Source organism: Gigantopelta aegis, chromosome 12 (genome assembly GCF_016097555.1).
Source record: "Gigantopelta aegis isolate Gae_Host chromosome 12, Gae_host_genome, whole genome shotgun sequence".
NCBI lineage: Eukaryota > Metazoa > Mollusca > Gastropoda > Neomphalida > Peltospiridae > Gigantopelta > Gigantopelta aegis.
In genome coordinates, this window is record NC_054710.1 from 6,665,347 (window position 1) to 6,688,301 (window position 22,955).

General features: G+C 36.4%; 1 protein-coding gene across 2 annotated transcripts in view; it reads right to left on the reverse strand.

Moving 5' to 3' along the window:
* The window catches only part of LOC121386930 (transmembrane protein 145-like), a 58,307-nt gene that overhangs the window by 32,881 nt on the left and 2,471 nt on the right, over positions 1 to 22,955 (reverse strand). For both annotated transcript variants that reach the window (XM_041517982.1, XM_041517981.1), the window contains exons 2-3: positions 19,901 to 19,975; positions 1,882 to 1,956 (exon numbers count right to left, since the gene is read on the reverse strand). In XM_041517982.1, coding sequence (XP_041373916.1) covers positions 1,882 to 1,956; positions 19,901 to 19,975 — 150 coding nt within the window. The remainder of the gene's footprint in view (positions 1 to 1,881; positions 1,957 to 19,900; positions 19,976 to 22,955) is intronic.

A 22,955-nucleotide genomic window follows, 5' to 3' on the forward strand; every position in this document is an offset into this window, starting at 1 on the left:
TGACTAGCTGGTAATTTGTGATTGATGATCATATCTCACTTGATTTTTCTGAATACTGAAAACAGAAACATTTTCGAGCAACCCTGAAAGTAATGATAATGAAGGTTAGCAAATAGAATACGGTACGCAAACAAACATTAATGTCAACTGGACATCATAACTGGTCTCAATGGCACAGTGGTTAAGCCATCGGACTACACAGTGTTCGAGATTAACGGTATCCCGATGTCTCGGGGATACCAAAATTTAATTTTCGATACCAGACTTCAAGAACCCAGTATCCCACTGGGATGCCATATAATACTAAATTCTCAGGTGGGATACCAGATTTTGAAATGTTAGTATCCATTTGGGATACTGGCCAAGAAATTTAATCTCAAACACTGCTACAGACTGGTAGGTACAGGGTTCGCAGCCTGGTACCAGCTCCAATTCAGAGCGAGTTCTTAAGGGTTCAATGGTTAGGTGTAAGACCACTACACCCTCTTCTCTCTCACTAACCACTAACAACTAACCCACTGTCCTTGACAGACAGCCCAGATGGCTGAGGTGTGTGCCTAGGACAGCGTGCTTGAACATTAATTGGGTATAAGCACGAAGATAAGTTGAAATGAATGAAATGGACATCATATGTAGCTGGCTGGTAATAATTTGTGATTGATGATATTACACGTTTTTTCTGTTAACTCTGCAATGAAAACATCTCGGAGCAGCATAAAAATAACAATATGGTTCTAAGCATAGTGTGCAAACTCTGAAAGTAATGATATTTACAGTTATCATCCACTAAAAGCGTTTGTAGGAGATAGCGCTGACACTATAATTTGTGATATCTCCTGCTATATTCTCCGCAGGAGATATTGCTTCTTATAATATTGATTGGTCAAATTTTAATCACAAGACATTGTTTTGTTATGCCACTGTGTATGTTTCAGGGCTAAACCTATCATTAGTGACGTCACGCCACTGTCATTCTGCTAGTTAACGAGTCTACCGCTGCCAAATATAGTGACATTCAACCCACACTACTTTCATTGTTTACAACTGTCGTAAATCAAAAGAATGATAATGGATGATAAAAAGAATACCCCCCTCATGTCTTGTGATATCATAATTTATCAGCACTCGTTAATAAAAGTATAAAATCCTCGGCAAGCCTCGGTTTTCATACTTTTGTCAACTCGTGCTGATAAATTATGATATCACAAGACACTCTATTTATTTAGAAAAAATTATATGACTTGGTTTTTCTCAACACTGAAAATGTCTAAAACAACTCTGAAAGTAATGAGATTAGCAAAAACTATATATATATAAACAAAATTACATATTACTTGTGGAAAGTATATTGATAAACAAAATTATATCAACTGGTTTTTCTATATATTATTGACACAAAAAACGTGGAAAGTATATTGATAAACAATTATATCAACTGGTTTTTCTATATATTATTGACACAAAAAATGTGGAAAGTGCACATGTATATTGATAAACAAAATTATATCAATTGGTTTTTTTATATATTATTGACACAAAAAATGTGGAAAGTATATTGATAAACAAAATTATATCAACTGGTTTTTCTATATATTATTGATACAAAAAACGTGGAAAGTATATTGATAAACAAAATTATATCAATTGGTTTTTCTACCTATACTGTTAAAAATAAGTAGGGGATATTCCATTTCAAATATCAATGATTAAAGAATGAAATGAAGATATAAAACTCAAAATAAATGCATAATGTGTGTTAATGTTGCTTGTAAGAAACTGCATTTCAGGACATCTATTTTTCAAAAATGTTACGGATGAGCATACCCCCGAAGTCCCTTGTTAATGACTTATAAAAAGACTCAGTCTATATAGGATATTTACCTTGGTTGAGGGATACACCGATGGCCACTGACTGTCTGTGTCATAATACAATAGTATGTCCTGTGTACTGTACGCCTGAAATAACAAAAATAATACATCACAGGTTATAGTAATATATCTCATATATACCCAGGCCTGTGTACTGTACGTCTGAAATAACAAATATATATCACTGGTTATAGTAATAATATATCATACATGTATATACCCAGACCCGTGTACTGGATGCCTGAAATAACAAAAATAATACATCACTGGTTATAGTAATATAACTCATATATACCCAGGCCTGTGTACTATACATCTGAAATAACAAATATATATCACTGGTTATAGTAAATAATATATCACATATGCCCAGACCTGTATATTCCGTAGCATGTATAAGTATGAAATAACAAATATATATCACTGGTTGTAGCAATAATATATCATATATACCCAGACCTGTATATTCTATACCATGTATATATGTGAAATTATTTTCAAATAACAGAAATATCACTGATTATAGAAATATATCTCATAAATTGAGACCTGTATATTCTGTACCACATATAAACCTGAAATAACAGAAATTTATCATGATTATAATAATATATAATCACACAAATTAAGACGTGTATATTCTGTACCATGTGTAAGTGTGAAATAACAGAAATATCACTGGTTACAGTAATATATAATCACATAAATCCACACCTGTGTATTCCATTCAATGTCATGTGCAAACATAAGCATATGAGACAAGGGGAGTGTTGGAGCAAAACCTCAAATTCTGACAAAAACGAGAGATAGTCGGGCAATAATGACAGAGATATTCGAGCAATAATGATGACACAGATATTTGGGCAATAATGACAGAGATATTCCTGCAATAATGAGAGAGATATGTGAGCAAAAATGACAGAGATATTTGGGCAATAATGACTGAGATATTCGGGCAAAATGGACAGATATTTGGGCAATGATAAGAAAGATATTCAGGCAATAATGAGAGATATTCTGGCAATAATGAGATAGATATTCGGGCCAAATGTGCTAACCTGAGACCTTTTTACCATCTATTTCCATCATTCCACCCTCAAAATTAGTTGTAATCCATGTAAAAATGTGTAGTGATTCGTTTGCAACCCTATATAGCTGTTTGGTAGCAATGCTAATATGAATAAATGTTGTTATCCAGATTCTAGTATTTTTGTTTAATTCGGATAAAAGCCAGCCTGGCCCCCTACAAAAATTGGGAAAGCCCATATGCCTACATGTATGTGTACAAAAGCCTATAATAAAAATAGATCGCTGCAAAAAGTCTGGTTTCAAACGGTATCCATCCATTTCTGAGGATATTCTTGTCCAGTTTAGAGGGGTTTAACCATATATAAGAATTGATTTTCATTTTCTGATAATCTTTCAATCACAAATTTGTATAAAATTGCATAATGTACAAGTAGCTAGGTCCACTAACAAAAATGAAAGAAATAAATGTTTTATTTAACGACGCATTCAACACATTTTATTTACGGTTATATGGCGTCAGACATATGGTTATAAGGACCACACATATATTGAGAAAGGAAACCCGCTGTCGCCACTTCATGGGCTACTCTTTCCGATTAGCAGCAAGGGATCTTTTATATGCATCATCCCACAGACAGGATAGTACATACCACAGCCTTTGTTGCACCAATTGTGGAGCACTGGCTGCAACGAGAAATAGCCCAATGGGTCCACCGACGAGGTTCGATCCTAGACCGACTGCGCATTAAGCGAACACTTTATCACTGGGCTACATCCGCCCCCCCCCCCCCCCCCCGGTCCACTAATGAGTTTTCATCCTACAACTCAATCACCTGAAGCGAGCATTCTACAGACTGGGGGGTGGGACCGATTTAGCTCAGTTGGTTGAGTGTTCGCTTGAGGTGCTTGCGTCAAAGGATCGAATCACCTCGTTGGATCCATTCAACTGACTGGGGTTTGTTTTTTCTTATTCCAACCAGTGCACCACAACTGGACAAAGGCTGTGGTATGTGATATCCTGTCTGTGGGATGCTGTAGCTGGTGTCCTTTGTAAGAATACATGTCAGAATTACTAAACATCTTACATCCAATAGCTGACGATTTATGTATCAGTGTGCTCTAGTGGTGTTGTTAAACAAAACAAACTAACTTTTTAACGCCAAAGTTGATGTCGTCCTGCTACTGCAGATGAAAAAGTAATACTTAGTCCTTCCTACAGGGAACATACTATGGAATTTACTACAAATTATTTATTTCTAAGCCGATTGTTTTCTAAACTGCACACAAAAATATTTCAGGTGGGGTTTTTTGTTGTTTTTTTAAAAACACTTTTACTATATAAATTGCAAGCTTATTAAATAGCTGGTAACAACCTTGTGACAACCGCGTAACTACCACGTTTCGAGCTAGTATTTGGAACCTTTTTACAACCATGCGACTAGATTGTTGCAAGCTTTTCTTACATGCTTGCAACTAGGTTGTAGCAAGCTTGCCACACACTTGTGACTACCTTGCAGCAAGCTTGCGCAAGCATTCAGCAAGCTTGCAAAATGAAAATATGCTTGCGGGAAGCTAGCGAGTTGAAGATATGCATGCAGCAAACTTGCAGCAAGCATGCAGCTAGCTTGCGCAAGCATGCAGCAATTATTTAAGCTTGCAAAATGAAAATATGCTTGCGGGAAGTTTGCAGAATTACTGACTACCTTACACGAGCTAAATGTTAGCTTGCATTGCTTGTACAACCTTGTAACAAGGTTGTAACTACCTTGCGACAACCTTGCCGCAATCATGCATTTTTGTTTGTTCTTACGTCAAACCAAACTGAAATTATTTACAAAAGACATTTTTGTATATGTAATCTAAACAATAAAATGCAAGTAATGTTTAATTTCTGTGATCAAAAACGACTCTAAATAGTGAAAAATATATTGTAGTGTTTAAAGGGACAATTTTGAGTTTACAACCATTGTAAAAAAAAAATCTGACAAATAGAGCCCTTTCGATGATGTAACATACAAATTAAATACATTTTCTTATTTACAATATCAGTGTCTGTATTTACAAGGTGTTTGTTGTTGTCCTAATGCTTGTAGTACGTTGCCCAAACCGGATTTTATTTCCCAATAATTTTGTACGTATGGAAAAAAATATATATCACAAATTAAAGTAAAAACTGGGTGCTACAAACATTAGCATATGACCACAAACACATTAGGGTGTGTCACTTTAAAATTGAAATTCAGTTCATTTGTACATGTATATTCCAGCTATTTTCTTTAAGACACAACAAAGCAAACTAATGCATGGCCTTATAGATATTTGTTATCACAAATTATGACTAAGGATATACAGTGAAACCTCTCAAAACCAGACCCTCTGTAAACTGGAATTCCCTCAAAACCAGACCCTCTGTAAACCGGAATTCCCTCACAACCGGACCCTCTGTAAACTGGAATTCCCTCAAAACCAGACCCTCTGTAAACCGGAATTCTCTCAAAACCAGACCCTATGTAAACCAGAATTCCCTCACAACCGGACCCTCTGTAAACTGGAATTCCCTCAAAACCAGACCCTCTGTAAACCGGAATTCTCTCAAAACCAGACCCTATGTAAACCAGAATTCCCTCACAACCGGACCCTCTGTAAACTGGAATTCCCTCAAAACCAGACCCTCTGTAAACCGGAATTCTCTCAAAACCAGACCCTATGTAAACCAGAATTCCCTCACAACCGGACCCTCTGTAAACTGGAATTCCCTCAAGACCAGACCCTCTGTAAACCGGAATTCTCTCAAAACCAGACCCTATGTAAACCAGAATTCCCTCACAACCGGACCCTCTGTAAACTGGAATTCCCTCAAAACCAGACCCTCTGTAAACCAGAATTCCCTCACAACCGGACCCTCTGTAAACCAGAATTCCCTCACAATCGGACCCTCTGTAAACCGGAATTCCTTCAAAACCGGACATATTTCACTGCCCATTTTTAAATATTTGTATAGAAGAGAACCTCTCTAAACTGGATACCTCTTAAAACTGGACTTTTTACTTAGTCTCGAGGGTGTCTGGTATAGAGGGGTTTCACTGTGTGTACATATATTCATGATTTGTCAGACATGTATAAGAGCACAAGTTTAAAGCTGACTTACTGAATCATATGATTATATTCTTCCCGTTCAAAGCTGTTGAATGGGCCACTGAATTAGGTTTGTTTACACCACGGTTTCCAGGATCTACTGTTATCAATAGCTATTCATACTACTCTACATATCGACATGCATATCCAACTAATGTATTCAACAGAATGAACAAACACTAATTTGAAAAAAAAAATTCTAGATGTCGGTCCACGTTGTAAAAAATATCACCACTCTGCTACTCGCCAAATTCGCCAATTTTAGGAACAATTGATGAATTTTATTTTCATTTGACGGAAAAAAAATTAATGTAATAATTGGTGTTTTGTTAGAAAATAACTCTGGGTTTAGTTGGGTTTTTTTTTTGTTTAGATAATTGGGTGAAATGATTTGCTCAGCCAGAGGTAGCCCTGTGGTGAACATAGCTTGAGCGTCCTCTACCGTTATTCTACATGGGCATATATATAGGAAGGTGACAGTGGTGGGGATCGCACGTGCGTGCACATGCACGCACACACGCACGCACGCACGCACACACACACACAGATATATATATATATATATATATATATATATATATATATATAAAAATATATAAAAACCATCGCTGCTGCTCATGAACACCTCCCCCCCACCCACCCCCCCCCCCCCCCCCCCCAACTACCTAAGCCATTGTTCTATTACATATGAGAATAACGCTAGAGATGACTGTGTGTAATACTTCGGCAATCATTGTCGACCAAATTAGAGCCATGCAGAGATACTGTGTCTGAAATACATGTATGCATTTGTTTCCTATTTAAATCTAATGCCACAGACCTTTAGTTCGATTATTCGCCGTGTTGAGCGTGCATGATACAATCACTAAACAGTAGCGCGACAGTACATTTCACGTCCCCACATACTTTTTTCCATGACAGCACAACAGTGATGGAGTTTCACATAGGGATGTCGGGTTTCATCGTCTAGTGTCGATATCGGTTACCAACATGTATAAGTTTAGTGTCATGACTCGACTCGGGAATAATCGAACTAAAGCTCTGTGGCATCAGATTCAGGAAAACAAACTCATATTTCAGACACAGTAGCTGGCTACCATTTAGTGGTCGAAGTTAAAACAATAGAATCATGAGCTAAATAGTAAATGAGATAATGTGAATTTCTATTTCATGGGATGAGACATAGCCCAGTGGTAAAGCTTTCGCTTGATGCGCGGTCAGTCTATGATCAATCCCCATTGCTGGACCCATTGGGCTATTTTTTGCTACATCCAGTGCACCACGACTGATACATCAAAGGCTGTGGTATGTGCTGTCCTGTCTGTGGGATGGTGCATATAAAAGATCCCTTGCTGCTAACTGAAAAGAGTAGCCCATGAAGTGGCGACAGCAGGTTTCCTTTCTCAATATCTGTGTGGTACTTAACCATATGTCTGAAGTCATGTATAAATAAAATGTGTTGAGTGCGTCGTTAAATAAAATATTTCTTTCTTTCTATCTATACTGTGGAGTGCTTGTCACATCTTACAGGCTAGCTGATATTTCAAGCCATGCTATATACATCTTGCTACATGTATGTATGACCGGTACATCTTGCAAACAGATTTCTCAAATTACATCCTGATTTATAAATAATTAATTTATATTCAAAGAGAACAATGAAATGTGGAAGATTTATAAATATATTATCAGCTCAATGTAAACGTAAGGGGACTTTCAAATGCTGACAGGTTTCTTCCTGTGTTGTGTGTATTAGTCACAGGCGTTGGAAGGTGCCAAAAAGTGTGGGGGGGGGGGGGCACAAACACACATGTATAAATATATAAAAACCATTGCTGTTGCCTCCCCTACCCTCCCCCCACTTCCTACTCCAGTGTTAGTTATCAATATAATGGTATTTAACGTCAAATAGGGTTATTATTAAATTAAGAGCTAGTTTGAGGGTATATACTAGAAACAAAATACACCACAAAGGAAGGAAATGTTTTATTTAACGACGCACACAACTCATTTTATTTACGGTTATATATAGCGTCAGGTATAACGGTTAAGGACCACACAGATATTGAGGGAGGAAACCCACTGTCACCACTAAAATTCATGGGCTACTCTTTTCGATTAGCAATAAGGGATCTTTTATATGCACCATCCCATAGACAGGATAGCACATACCATGACCTTTGATATACCAGTCGCTGTGCACTGGCTGAAACAAGAAATAGCCCAATGGACCCACCAAAGAAGCCCGATCCCAAACCAACTGCGCATCGAGCGAGCACTTTACCATTGGGCTATGTCCCGCACTTCTATTAATATAACTCCATGCAAAAGCTGGTTATAAGTCAGTCCAGTGGGCAAGAAATAAATTTATTATAGCTAGTAATACATTTATTATAGCCAGTAATAATACATTTATTATAGCCAGTAATAATACATTTATTATAGCCAGTAATACATTTATTATAGCCAGTAATAATACATTTATTATAGCCAGTAATACATTTATTATAGCCAGTAATAATACATTTATTATAGCCAGTAATAATACATTTATTATAGCCAGTAATACATTTATTATAGCCAGTAATACATTTATTATAGCCAGTAATAATACATTTATTATAGCCAGTAATAATACATTTATTATAGCCAGTAATAATACATTTATTATAGCCAGTAATAATACATTTATTATAGCCAGTAATACATTTATTATAGCCAGTAATACATTTATTATAGCCAGTAATAATACATTTATTATAGCCAGTAATAATACATTTATTATAGCCAGTAATACATTTATTATAGCCAGTAATAATACATTTATTATAGCCAGTAATAATACATTTATTATAGCCAGTAATAATACATTTATTATAGCCAGTAATAATACATTTATTATAGCCAGTAATACATTTATTATAGCCAGTAATACATTTATTATAGCCAGTAATAATACATTTATTATAGCCAGTAATAATACATTTATTAAGGCCAGTAATAATACATTTATTATAGCCAGTAATAATACATTTATTATAGCCAGTAATACATTTATTATAGCCAGTAATAATACATTTATTATAGCCAGTAATAATACATTTATTATAGCCAGTAATAATACATTTATTATAGCCAGTAATAATACATTTATTATAGCCAGTAATAATACATTTATTATAGCCAGTAATAATACATTTATTATAGCCTGTAATACATTTATTATAGCCAGTAATACATTTATTATAGCCAGTAATAATACATTTATTATAGCCTGTAATGCATGTATTATAGCCAGTAATACATTTATTATAGCCAGTAATAATACATTTATTATAGCCAGTAATACATTTATTATAGCCAGTAATACATTTATTATAGCCAGTAATAATAATATATATATATATTAACTGGCCTTGCCAGCCACCATGTTTTAGTCAAGTTTCACCCCTGATTTTAACAAGGCACTGAGTCAAACATACATGGGAATTTTGACATATAGTCTCAGAGAGGAAACCATCTACCTTTTCTTTTATATGCACCATCCCACAGATAGGGTAGCACATACCACAGCCTTTGATATATATCATGGTGCACTGGCTGCAACGAGAAATATCCCAATGGGCCCACCGACAGCGATCGATCCCAAACCGACCGCGCATCAAGCGAGCACTTCACCACTGGGCTACGCGCCCCGCACTTCTGTTAATATAACCCCGTCAGAGAACATTTTGTTTCCAAAATCTTGACTACCGATATTTCTAGTCAACTAAAAATTGATTAGCAACTACTGTTTAATGTTTTAAAATTGTGTAACGATTTCTGAAACTTGCATAGCGAATAGCGACGCGATACTGAACAAAATGTTCTCTGCCCATGCAAAAGCTGGTTATAAGTCAGTCCAGTGGGCAAGAAATACATTTATTATAGCCAGTAATACATTTATTATAGCCAGTAATACATTTATTATAGCCAGTAATACATTTATTATAGCCAGTAATAATACATTTATTATAGCCTGTAATACATTTATTATAGCCTGTAATACATTTATTATAGCCTGTAATCCATTTATTATAGCCGGTAATCCATTTATTATAGCCTGTAATACATTTATTATAGCCTGTAAGCATGTATTATAGCCTGATTTTAACAAGGCATCGAGTCAAACATACATGTACAATGTCGTGTAGAATTGTTCTACATGTTGCTAGCTGCATTCAGTCTATAAATATTTTATTTAAACCTACCTGGTATTCATTGATTTGCAGAACTTGACAAATTACGGAATTAGGTAGGAGACTTTGTCACGACAAGGAGCGAGACGTAGCCCAGTGGTAAAGCGCTCACTCGATGAGCGGTCGGTTTGGGATCGATTCACGTCGGTGGACCCATTGGGCTATTTCTCACTCCATGACTGGTACATCAAAGGCCATGGCATGTGTTATCCTACATCTGTGGGATGGTGTATATAAAAGATCCCTTGCTGCTAATCAAAAAGTAGCCCATAAAGTGGCAACAGCAGGTCTTTCCTCTCAATATCTGTGTGGTCCTCCTTAACCATATGTCTGACACCATATAACCGTAAATAAAATGTGCTGAGTGCGTCGTTAAATAAAACATTTCCTTCCTTCTTTCTTTCAATTATTATTATATGTCCCAAGTGTATTTAACAAGTCTTTGCATGTGAGGATTTTTTATTATTACATACACTATGATTGACTAAATTCAAATTGTTAGTCTTTCAAAGAAAAGAAAAACAAGAAAAAAGAAAAAAACTAGCCTTTTGGAAGAATCCAATCGATATTAAGTTAATTATTATTTTCAATATTTTAAGCACAAAAATGTAACATTATAAGCCCCCTCCACTCTCCCCCCCCTCCCCAAATCTAATTGTACTAATTAACAGTCTCTGCCTAAAATATTATATCACATCTGTTAAAGGGACATTCCTGAGTTTGCTCCATTGTAAGATGTTTCCGAATAATAAAATATTTCTACGATTAAACTAACATATTAAATATATTTTCTTATTTAGAATATCAGTGCCTGTATATTCAATGTGTTACTGGTCATCTTAATATTTGGAAGAATTCCAGACTGGATTTTGTCTTCAAATAATTTCATACGTACCCAAAAAATATTTTAGGAAATAAAATGAAAATTAACCTAGTACAAATATTAGAACAATCAGAAGGACGTTTAATGTACAGCCACTTATATTTTATGCAGAAAAATATATTTGATATGTAATTACAATTGTTAAAAAGTCGCTGTTAGTCGATAACATCTTAAAAATTGCAGCAAACTCAGGAATGTCCCTTTAAGTTAATTGTGATTTTCAATATTTTAAGCCCCTCTACTCCCCCCCCCCACCCCCAAAAAAATAATTCTAATTTTAATACTTAAAAGTCTCTGTCAGCCCTATAAATATATATTTATTTTAACTTTAATTGAGATAAAACCTAAAATATTATATCACATCTGTTGACTACATGTGGTATATTTCCTCCATTTGAATCAATTCTTTCTTTCAATTATCATTACAAGTCCCAAGTGTATTTAACAAGTCTGTGCATGTAAGGGTTTTCTACTATTATATACTGTGCATGACTAAATTCAAATTGTTAAGTCTTTCAACAAAAAAAAAACCCAGAAAAAAATCCCACCTAGCCCTGTGGTGGTCACCGATTACTGACTGAAATCACTGAACTGTGAAGGTTTATCAATTGTCACTTGATCACGACACACAGACCTCCACTTGAACTAATTCCTGGTTTGAATCAACAGACCGCAGAAATGTATCGATCAAATCGACATCTCATGATATTGACAGAAATAGATCAATTGTAAAACTATCACGATTCGTAAACATCCAGCGAGTGGTTGTTGTACACGAACATGACACAGCGCTAAATCAGCATACTGCAAGGTAAATAATTAAAAAAAAAAAAAGAAAAACAATTAATCTTTGTTTTGTTTAACGACACCACTGGAGCACATCTATTAATTAATAATTGGCTATTGGATGTCAAACATTTTTTGGGTAATTCTGACTCATAGTCAATTAAGAAAGAAAGGAAGGAAATATTTTATTCAACAACATGCTCTACTCATTTTATTTACCGATGCACTCCAACTCATTTTATTTACCCATGCACTCCAACTCATTTTATTTACGGTTATATGGCGTCAGACATATGGTTAAGGACCTGATGTTATATAACATATAAGACTTTCTGCCAGAAAATAAGTTGAGGGTATATGAAGGAAATATTTTATTTACCGATGCACTCCAACTCATTTTATTTACGGTTATAGGGCGTCAGACATATGGTTAAGGACCTGATGTCATATAACATATAAGACTTTCTGCCAGAAAATAAGTTGAGGGTATATATTAGAAACAAAATAGACCACAAAGGAAGGAAATATTTTATTTACCGATGCACTCCAACTCATTTTATTTACGGTTATAGGGCGTCAGACATATGGTTAAGGACCTGATGTCATATAACATATAAGACTTTCTGCCAGAAAATAAGTTGAGGGTATATATTAGAAACAAAATAGACCACAAAGGAAGGAAATATTTTATTTACCGATGCACTCCAACTCATTTTATTTACGGTTATAGGGCGTCAGACATATGGTTAAGGACCTGATGTCATATAACATATAAGACTTTCTGCCAGAAAATAAGTTGAGGGTATATATTAGAAACAAAATAGACCACAAAGGAAGGAAATATTTTATTTACCGATGCACTCCAACTCATTTTATTTACGGTTATAGGGCGTCAGACATATGGTTAAGGACCTGATGTCATATAACATATAAGACTTTCTGCCAGAAAATAAGTTGAGGGTATATATTAGAAACAAAATAGACCACAAAGGAAGGAAATATTTTATTTACCGATGCACTCCAACTCATTTTATTTACGGTTATAGGGCGTCAGACATATGGTTAAGGACCTGATGTCATATAACATATAAGACTTTCTGCCAGAAAATAAGTTGAGGGTATATATTAGAAACAAAATAGACCACAAAGGAAGGAAATATTTTATTTACCGATGCACTCCAACTCATTTTATTTACGGTTATAGGGCGTCAGACATATGGTTAAGGACCTGATGTCATATAACATATAAGACTTTCTGCCAGAAAATAAGTTGAGGGTATATATTAGAAACAAAATAGACCACAAAGGAAGGAAATATTTTATTTACCGATGCACTCCAACTCATTTTATTTACGGTTATAGGGCGTCAGACATATGGTTAAGGACCTGATGTCATATAACATATAAGACTTTCTGCCAGAAAATAAGTTGAGGGTATATATTAGAAACAAAATAGACCACAAAGGAAGGAAATATTTTATTTACCGATGCACTCCAACTCATTTTATTTACGGTTATAGGGCGTCAGACATATGGTTAAGGACCTGATGTCATATAACATATAAGACTTTCTGCCAGAAAATAAGTTGAGGGTATATATTAGAAACAAAATAGACCACAAAGGAAGGAAATATTTTATTTACCGATGCACTCCAACTCATTTTATTTACGGTTATAGGGCGTCAGACATATGGTTAAGGACCTGATGTCACCGTGTTCTCCAACCCCAGTAAGCGGCTTGTACACCCGCCAAGCTGAGAATTTGCGCTGCCAAGCTGAAGATTTTCGCAGACAGGTCCGCCAAGCTGATAAAAAATGCCACCAAGTCGAAAATCAATCCACTATGACGAAAAAAACTTCCGTCAGTTCTATTCACCTATCGCTATATTTAGCCTGTACTTGGACTTGGAGTATATAATAATAATATTCTAATTCAACACATTTGTAAGAACTAATCTGATTGGATCCCTGTTAAAAATTTCAGGTGGTAAAATCACCGATATACTGGTCGCAAATTTTCTGGCAGAAATACGTCATTGGTTAAGCGAGGAACAGGGTTGTTTTGTAATGACGTCATAAAGACAATTTCTGTAGCGTTCATATTACGTACAGAAGTCATTAAATACTGAGAAGTTAGAATTCGCTCCTCGCCAACCGCTCTAAGAACAACGATGAACGCCAATCAAAATGTCCACGTGTCGAACAAAATTAAAACTGGGCCTCCCCAATATCCAGCAGTGATAAAACGGGAGTCGTTAATACAAGCGGCACAATCTCAGCGGTGCAACGTAGATTGCCTCTCAACAACTTGGCTCATCTAATCCAATCAGCGAGCGGTAATTTTTGACAGACAGCCGCCCGTCACTTCATCATTGGCAATTTGCATATTATGATTTTTAGTAAATCTTAGTCCTTGCGAGTAATTGACAAGGGTCCGGGCAAATTTCATGCAGGGGAATTGTCTATTGCTGGCTGTTGGCATGTTGAAAACCATAAATCGAGAATAATATTTTATGCAATGAAAGACGGCAAAATACTATCCCCAGATGCCAGGAAATCGCATCTATATGAGCTTTTATTTTCAAAATTTTCCGGGTGAAATTCGCCCATTGGCCACACACATTTATGCCTATGATCATCTAGGCCCTACTACTTCAGCGTGACCGGTGCGGCAGATCATGAGATAGATTATGGTTAACTTTATTTAAATCAACTATTAAATGCCAGAAAAGAAGCACCTTTTGTGACTTAAGATTTACAAAATTTTCCGGTGCGAGAGGGGGCGAACCCCTCTCGAGCTCAACCCCCCCCCCCATCTCCACGTTTGTAAGGCCCAAGGCCTCACATGTCCGCCAACCTGGTCGCATAAAAGTTGGAGAACACTGATGTCATATAACATATAAGACTTTCTGCCAGAAAATAATTTGAGGGTATATATTAGAAACAAAATAGACCACAAAGGAAGGAAATATTTTATTTACCGATGCACTCAACTCATTTTATTTACGGTTATAGGGTGTTAGACATATGGTTATAAAGGACCATACAGATATTGAGAGAGGAAACCTGTTGTCGCCACTTCGGGGACTACTCTTTTCGATTAGCAGCAAGGGATCGTTTATATGCACCATCCTACAGACAGGATAGTACATACCATGGCCTTTGTTAACTAGTTGTGGAGCACTGGCTGGAACGAGAAATAGTCCAATGGATCCACCGACGGTTCATCAGAGGAAACCTGCTACATTTTTTCTAATGCAGCAAGGGATCTTTTATATGCACTTTAACACAGACAGAAAAACACATATGGTGGCCTGACCAATTGTGGTGCACTGGTTGGAACGAGAATTTTTTTTTTAGCCGACAGATGTATATGTAGTAGTATTGGTATAAAACGCTCCTACTGGCAGTAGCTAGTGGGAATTTCCCGATCAGCTCAGTTGGTAGAGCGCTGCAGCTGGACTCTCGTACTGAAAGTCTGTGGTTTGAATCCCATCAGTGGAGGTTGATTTTTCTGTTACATATAGAAATATGGAAAGTATCTCACTGGTCTTGCGGGGCTAGTACCAATTAACATTTACAAGTACTAGTGTGCTATAATTAAAAAAGTTAACATTTGTTTTGTTTAACGACACCACTGGAGCACATCGATTAATTAATCATCGGCTATTGGATATCAAACATTTGTTTTGTTTAACGACACCACTGGAGCACATTGATTAATTAATCATCGGCTATTGGATATCAAATATTTGGTAATTCCGACCCGTAGTCATCATGCAGAGGAAACCTGCCAAATTTTTTCCAATGTAGCAAGGGATCTTTTATATGCAATTTCCCACAGACAGGAAAACACATACCACGGCCTTTGTTCAGTTGTGGTGAACTGGTTGGAACGAGAAAAAACCCAATCAGCTGAATGGATCCACCGAGGTGATTCGATCCTGCGACGAAAGCATCTCAAGTGAGCACTCAACCAACTGAACTAAATCCCGCCCCCTTGCTATAATTAGTTCGACAGCATGCAGAGTTAAAATTTCTTTTGTTTAACAACACCACCAGAGCACACTTGATTTATTAATCATTGGTTATAGGTAATTTTGACATTTAGTCTTAGAGAGGAACTCAGCTACCAGTACATTTTTCCATTAGTGGTAAGGGATCTTTTATATGCACCATCCCACAAACAGGACAGCACATACCACAGCTTTTGATATGACAGTCGTGAATGAGAAATATATTATAAAGCCACATGGATCCACCTATTTACTAGTTTGCTAGAATATCTACTTGTGTGACAGCATACAAAGTTAAAGTTTTTTTGTTTAACAACACCACTAGAGCACATTGATTTATTAATCATAGGCTATTCTATGTCAAACATTTGGTAATTTTTACTTAAATGTAGTCATACAGAGGAAACCTACAACATTTTTCTATCAGTAGCAAGGGATCTTTTATATACACAGACAGGATAACACATACCATGAACCACACATCAGGCGACTGCTTTACCACTGGGCTACCTCCTGCCTTGTGAAAGCATACGATTATACAGGTCCATATAGGAACTGGAGGCGGGGGACATTTTATTCCTACTCTATTATATATAAATAAGGGTAAAATCTGGCTTGTACCCCACAAAAGGCGGGACTTAGCCCAGTGGTAAAGCATTCGCTTGATGCACGGTCGGTCTGGGATCGATCCCCATCGGTGTGCCCATTGGGCTATTTCTCGCTCCAGCCAGAGCACCACAACTGGTATATCAAAGGCTGTGGTATGTGTTATCCTGTCTGTGCCTGTCTGTGGGATGGTGCATATAAAATATCCTTTGCTGCGCTAATCAAAGAGTACCCATGAAGTGGCGATAGTGGGTTTCCTCTGTCAATATCTGTGTGGTCCTACCATATGTCTGACGCCATATAACAGTAAATAAAATGTGTTGAGTGTGTCTTTAAATAAAGCATTTCCTTCCTTCCTTCCTTGTACCCCACAAAGGATTGTGCAGGGTTCCAAATAGGAAGTAAAATAATTACTGCCCAATGCATTTCCTTCTTTATTTCACTTGTATGTAACAGCCACCTGTTCAACGTGGCCATATATGTTTGTTTGTTTGTTTGTTTTATTTAACGACGCCGCTAGAGCACATTGATTTTTTATCTTATCATCGGCTATTGGACGTCAAACATATGGTCATTCTGACACTGTTTTTAGAGGAAACCCGCTGTCGCCACATAGGCTACTCTTTTTACGACAGACAGCAAGGGATCTTTTATTTGCGCTTCCCACAGGCAGGATAGCACAAACCATGGCCTTTGTTGAACCAGTTATGGATCACTGGTCGGTGCAAGTGGTTTACACCTACCCATTGAGCCTTGCGGAGCACTCACTCAGGGTTTGGAGTCGGTATCTCGATTAAAAATCCCATGCCTCGACTGGGATCCGAACCCAGTACCTACCAGCCTGTAGACCGATGGCCTGCCACGACGCCACCGAGGCCGGTGGCCATATATGTAACACATGTTGTTCAAGAATTCAAGAACAGATTCAAAATGGGATTTTAAAACCAGATACCCACTCTAAATCCTGAGTGAGTGCTCCACAAGGCTCAATGGGTAGGTGTAAACCACTTGCACCGACCAGTGATCCATAACTGGTTCAACAAAGGCCATGGTTTGTGCTATCCTGCTTGTGGGAAGTGCAAATAAAAGATCCCTTGCTGCCTGTCGTAAAAGTAGTAGCCTATTTGACGACAGCGGGTTTCCACTAAAAAACAGTGTCAGAATGACCATATCTTTGATGTCCAATAGCTGATAAGATAAAAAATCAATGTGCTCTAGTGGCGTCGTTAAATAAAACAAACTTTACTCTCTTTTTTTCCTTGCCAGTGATCCATCAATCTCCAGTGTAAGCAAAATATGATAAGATTTCTTTATCTGCAACTTTTGTTTGCATTATAGAGTGACATTAATTTAATTTAAAATAGATGAAACAAGAGTAATGTGGTGTTGTGGTTAAGCCATCGGACACAAAGCTGGTAGGTACTGGGTTCACAGCCCTGTACCGGCTATTGCAAATCATGTTTTTATTAAATTTTGCTTTAACATTTAAAAAATACACCTTTAACTATATGCCCATAAATAATTATAGGAAATAATTGTATCTACTAGTAGAACATACATTTTTATTTGAGAATCCTTATCACAAACAGATGCTCATATATAACTGCTAATATAGCACCTTTAAGTGGTTGCAAGATTGTGTAAATTTTTAATGTACTTATAATGAATTTATATTCACTAAATATGCTGGTCATAATTAATAATTTATGCTGTAATTCAAAATAATCAGTTAACCTACAGTTTTAAATTAAAAGTTTGCAAATGAAATTGACATATATCATCAAAATGCATTAGTCTGTTCCAATAAAGTCACAAATCTCCTGTTTACTAACATCTTTTATTTCAATTTCAAGAGTAAACACTACCTTGTACATCAATGAGAGCCCAAACAAGTAAATGCTAAATTAGGTAGAGTACCATTAAATAGGTATTTACAAAATATTTACTTGTCACTTTAATATGAAAGAAATAATTGACGAAAATAATTTTTATTCTATTTCCCACACTTCTTTAGTAGTATATATATATATATATACCAGTATATACATTGAGGTGATTTGATCCTCGAAACAGAAACCTTGGGCCCCACAACACATTCACGTAGTTTGTTTTTAACCCACTACATTTAATATTTTTATTTGTTTACAGGCTGCTATTTCGATCCCTTGCAAAACCTACTTACATGCGTACCCAGAGAATAACAAGGAATTATAGATTATCTGCCACAACTGAATTATGAATGCTTTAAACCTGAGCCTTTGGCGAGGTTTTTACTTTGTTACATTTATTCACAAGGGATAAATAATTTGTAGCTCCTCATATATATATATATATATATATATATATATATATATATATTTGGGAATTTGATATATACTGGGTGTGTTCTTGATACGCTGCTTATATATCAGTTTTGTTAGTAAACATTAACATTATCTGCAATAGGAATTGATTTTGTCTATTAGAACCTATAGTTGAAGGCATATTGTTACAGACCACTGACCTATTTAATGGTCTAATAAAGTATTACCTGAACAAATATAATTAAATTTGTCCCTAAATGTACTTTATTCAACCATCTTCATAACCACCATACTCCACTTATTAATGGCATTTTGTAAAAATAATTGAATTATGGCAATGGTCCATAATTCAAAAACTAAAATTGTCGAGAGGAATGACATGGATTTCACTCCATCATGGTTCAGTTAAGATGATGCGATAGCCAGATTTGGTTTCCAACAATTAATGTAATTTTTATTTATTATCCATTTTTAGAGAAATGGGGTCGTTAAATCCGTAACAGTATGCCTTTAACCTGACAATCATTTGTCTGTGACACGTAAACTAGCTACAAGCGCACAGGCTGTAAATAACTTTTAGTCGAAAAAGATGTTAAAATTTGCTTGAAACCTGTTTTTTGAGGATATGTAAGAAATAGAATAATACATTTGTGTCTGTTAGATACCATTTATCTTACAACTCGTTGTTTAAAAACGTATCAAACTTGCTTTCTCTCATTAGATACATTTTACAAATAGTATATAACAGCCACTCATGTATTATGTCTACATCCAACTCACTTTCGCTCGTTAGATACATTTTAAAACACCTCGTTGTAAGATAAATAGTATGTAACGGCCACTCATGTATTATTGTCTATATCCAACTCACTTTCGCTCATTAGATACATCTTAAAACAATTCACTGTAAGATAAATGGTATCTAATGGCCACTCATGTAGTATTCTTTATAATACAAGGCTTGAAGCTCACGAATAAATTTTCTATTTAAATTTTTCATCAATAAAACTGTAAATATGTTTTACGTAAACTTACCACAGGATAAACAAAGTTGTACACCAAAGAGCCTTTTTCTGACAAGAAACAAAACCGGCCGAGAAACTTCCAGTCCTGAAAAAAACAAAAAACATATTAAAATTAAAATATACTGTAACACAGTTAAAAGTACCATATTTTGTTATTTTTTCATTCACAATGAAACCCTTCTTAAACGGACATCCATGGGATCAAAACGTTTAAAGTTTTTTTGTTTAACGACACCACTAGAGCACATTAATTAATTAGACATGAGTGGATGTCAAACATTTGGTAATTCTGACATATAGTCTTATAGAGAGGAAACCTGCTACATTTTTCCATTAGTAGCAAGGGATCTTTTTATATGCACCATCCCACAGACAGGGTAGCGTGTACGACACTCTTGATATACCAGCTGTAGTGCACTGGCTGGAGCAAGAAATAGCCCAGTGGGTCCACTAATGGGAATCGATCCCAGACCGACCGTACATAAGCCAAATGCTTTACCACTAGGCTATGTCCTGCCCCGTATCCTGGAAAGTACCATATTTTGTTATAGGGGCAGGACGTAGTCCAGTGGTAAAGTGCTCACCCAATGCGCAGTTTGTCTGTGATCAATTCCTGTTGGCATGGGCCCCATTGTGCTATTTTTTGTTTCATCCAGTGCACCATGACTGGTATGACAAAGGCCATGGTATGTGCTATCTATCTGTGGGATTGTGCATATAAAAGATCCCTTGCTAATAATGGAAAAATGTAGAGGATATGTCCTCTCTAAGACTGTATGTCAAAATTACCAAATGTTTGATATTCAATAGCCGATGATTAATAAATCAATGTGTTCTAGTGATGTCGTTAAACAAAACAAACTTTAACTAATACAGCCTAAATATCATGGCTTTTCCACCCCCGGGGATGAATTGATGCCACAGTATTTTGTAGTAAATTCCTCAATTATGACAGGAGTACAACAATAAGTACATGTACATGTATGTCATAAATATGCTAATTAAGTCATAGTATATACATGTATACAGCATACTATTACAAACTTTACACAAAGGACTGAGGCAGTGACAGTAAATATATTAATAGCCGTCACATCCACAACATAATTAAATTAGTGGTGCACTGTGCACAGTCATGCTATGTAAGATTTAAGGTAACATAAGAGTTTTAAAAAACAGGAAAAAAGCACAATTTGTGTTTATTTTCTTAAAGGGAAACAAACGGAAGTCTTGCTAAGGCTGAAAACTTAGGATTAGTCCCTTTAAGTATATTATATATAGTACAATGTGTAACCATACTAGAACCAGTCTCGGTGGTGTCATGGTTAGCAATCGGACATAAGGCTGGTAGGTACTAGGTTCGCAGCCTGGTACCGGATCTCACCATCAGAGTGAGTTTTAATGACTCAATGGGTACATGTAGGTGTAAGAACTCTACATCCTCTTCTCTCTAACTAACCACTAACCACAGATAGCCCAGATAGCTCAGATGTGTGCCCAGGACAGCGTGCTTGAACCGTAATTGGTTATAAGCACAAAAATATAAATTGAAATGAATGAATGAAGGAAATGTTTTATTTAACGACGCACTCAACACATTTTATTTATGGTTATATTGCGCCGGACATATGGTTAAGGACCGCACAGATATTGACGGAGGAAACCCACTGTCCCCACTTCATGAGCTACTCTTTTTGAGTAGCAGCAAGGGATCTTTTATATGCACCATCCCACAGACAGGATAGTACATACCACGACCTTTGTTACACCAGTTGTGGAGCACTGGCTGGAACGAGAAATAGCCCAATGGGTCCACCAACGGGGGTTGATCCTAGACTGACCGTGCATCAAGCGAACGCTTTACCACTAGGCTACATCCCGCTCCCATGAACGAATGAATGAACCATACTAGCTGATGTGCCGTTCCAGTCCATTCCTCTTAATTAGCTTTGTTTTATCCAGGTAAACTTGATATCAGGTACTCCAGGTAAACTTGATATCAGGTACTCCAGGTAAACTTGATATCAGGTAATTATGAGGAAATTAATTACCTGCACTCTAAGTGACAGTACGACCAGGTACAGAAACCTGTACAGTGTATTGGATTTCAGTTACTAATAATTAATCACATCCTGCGTACATTAACTTGAGTGGCAACAAAAACAAAAAAATTATGGTGAATACATGTACATTCAAATCAATACTTGGATGTGCCAAAACATTTTTATATTTAGAGCTAATCGATGACAAGGGTGGATCTTAACTAGGAACTAGTTTAGGAGGCGGGCTCAGCTTGGGGGGGATCTTTTTATTGGGGGGGGGGGTAATAGGAAAATGAAACATGGATCAATATGTCAGAATTAAGAGCATCTCAAGGGGAACAAAAATTAAGGAGGAAAAAAGGGGCACTTGAATATTTATATTTTTATGGTGGGTGGGTTCCATGCCCCCCCCCCCCCTCTCTTCCCATGGATCCACCTTTGGGATCAAGAATCAAAGACTACATGGACCAATACCTGAAAAAAGGCACATGTCAGTAAAAGATTGATGTTTGTGATTTGTGTTGATACAAAAGCGTATACTATTTTGTTTACAACATGACAGAAGGAAGGAAGGAAATGTTTTATTTAACGACATAATCAACACGTTTTATTTATGGTTATAGGTCGTCGGACATATGGTTATAAGGACCACACATATACTGAGAGAGGAAACCTGCTGTCGCCAATTCATGGGCTACTCTTTTTGATTAGCAGCAAGTGATCTTTTATATGCACCATCCCATAGACAGGATGGCACATACCATGGCCTTTGATGTACCAGTCGTTGTGCACCGGCTGCAGCAAGAAGTAGCCCAATATGGGCACATTGACGGGGATCGATCCCAAACCGACCGTGCATTAAGTGAGCTCTTTATCACAGAAAGAACATATATGACATGGATTTAGCCCGGATGTTTTGGCAGGGTATACCAATGTCTGATGGGATTGGGGAAATTGGCACAACTTAATCATAACTGGAATATTTTTTTAAGGCCACTGAATGTTGCAATACACCACTGTTAA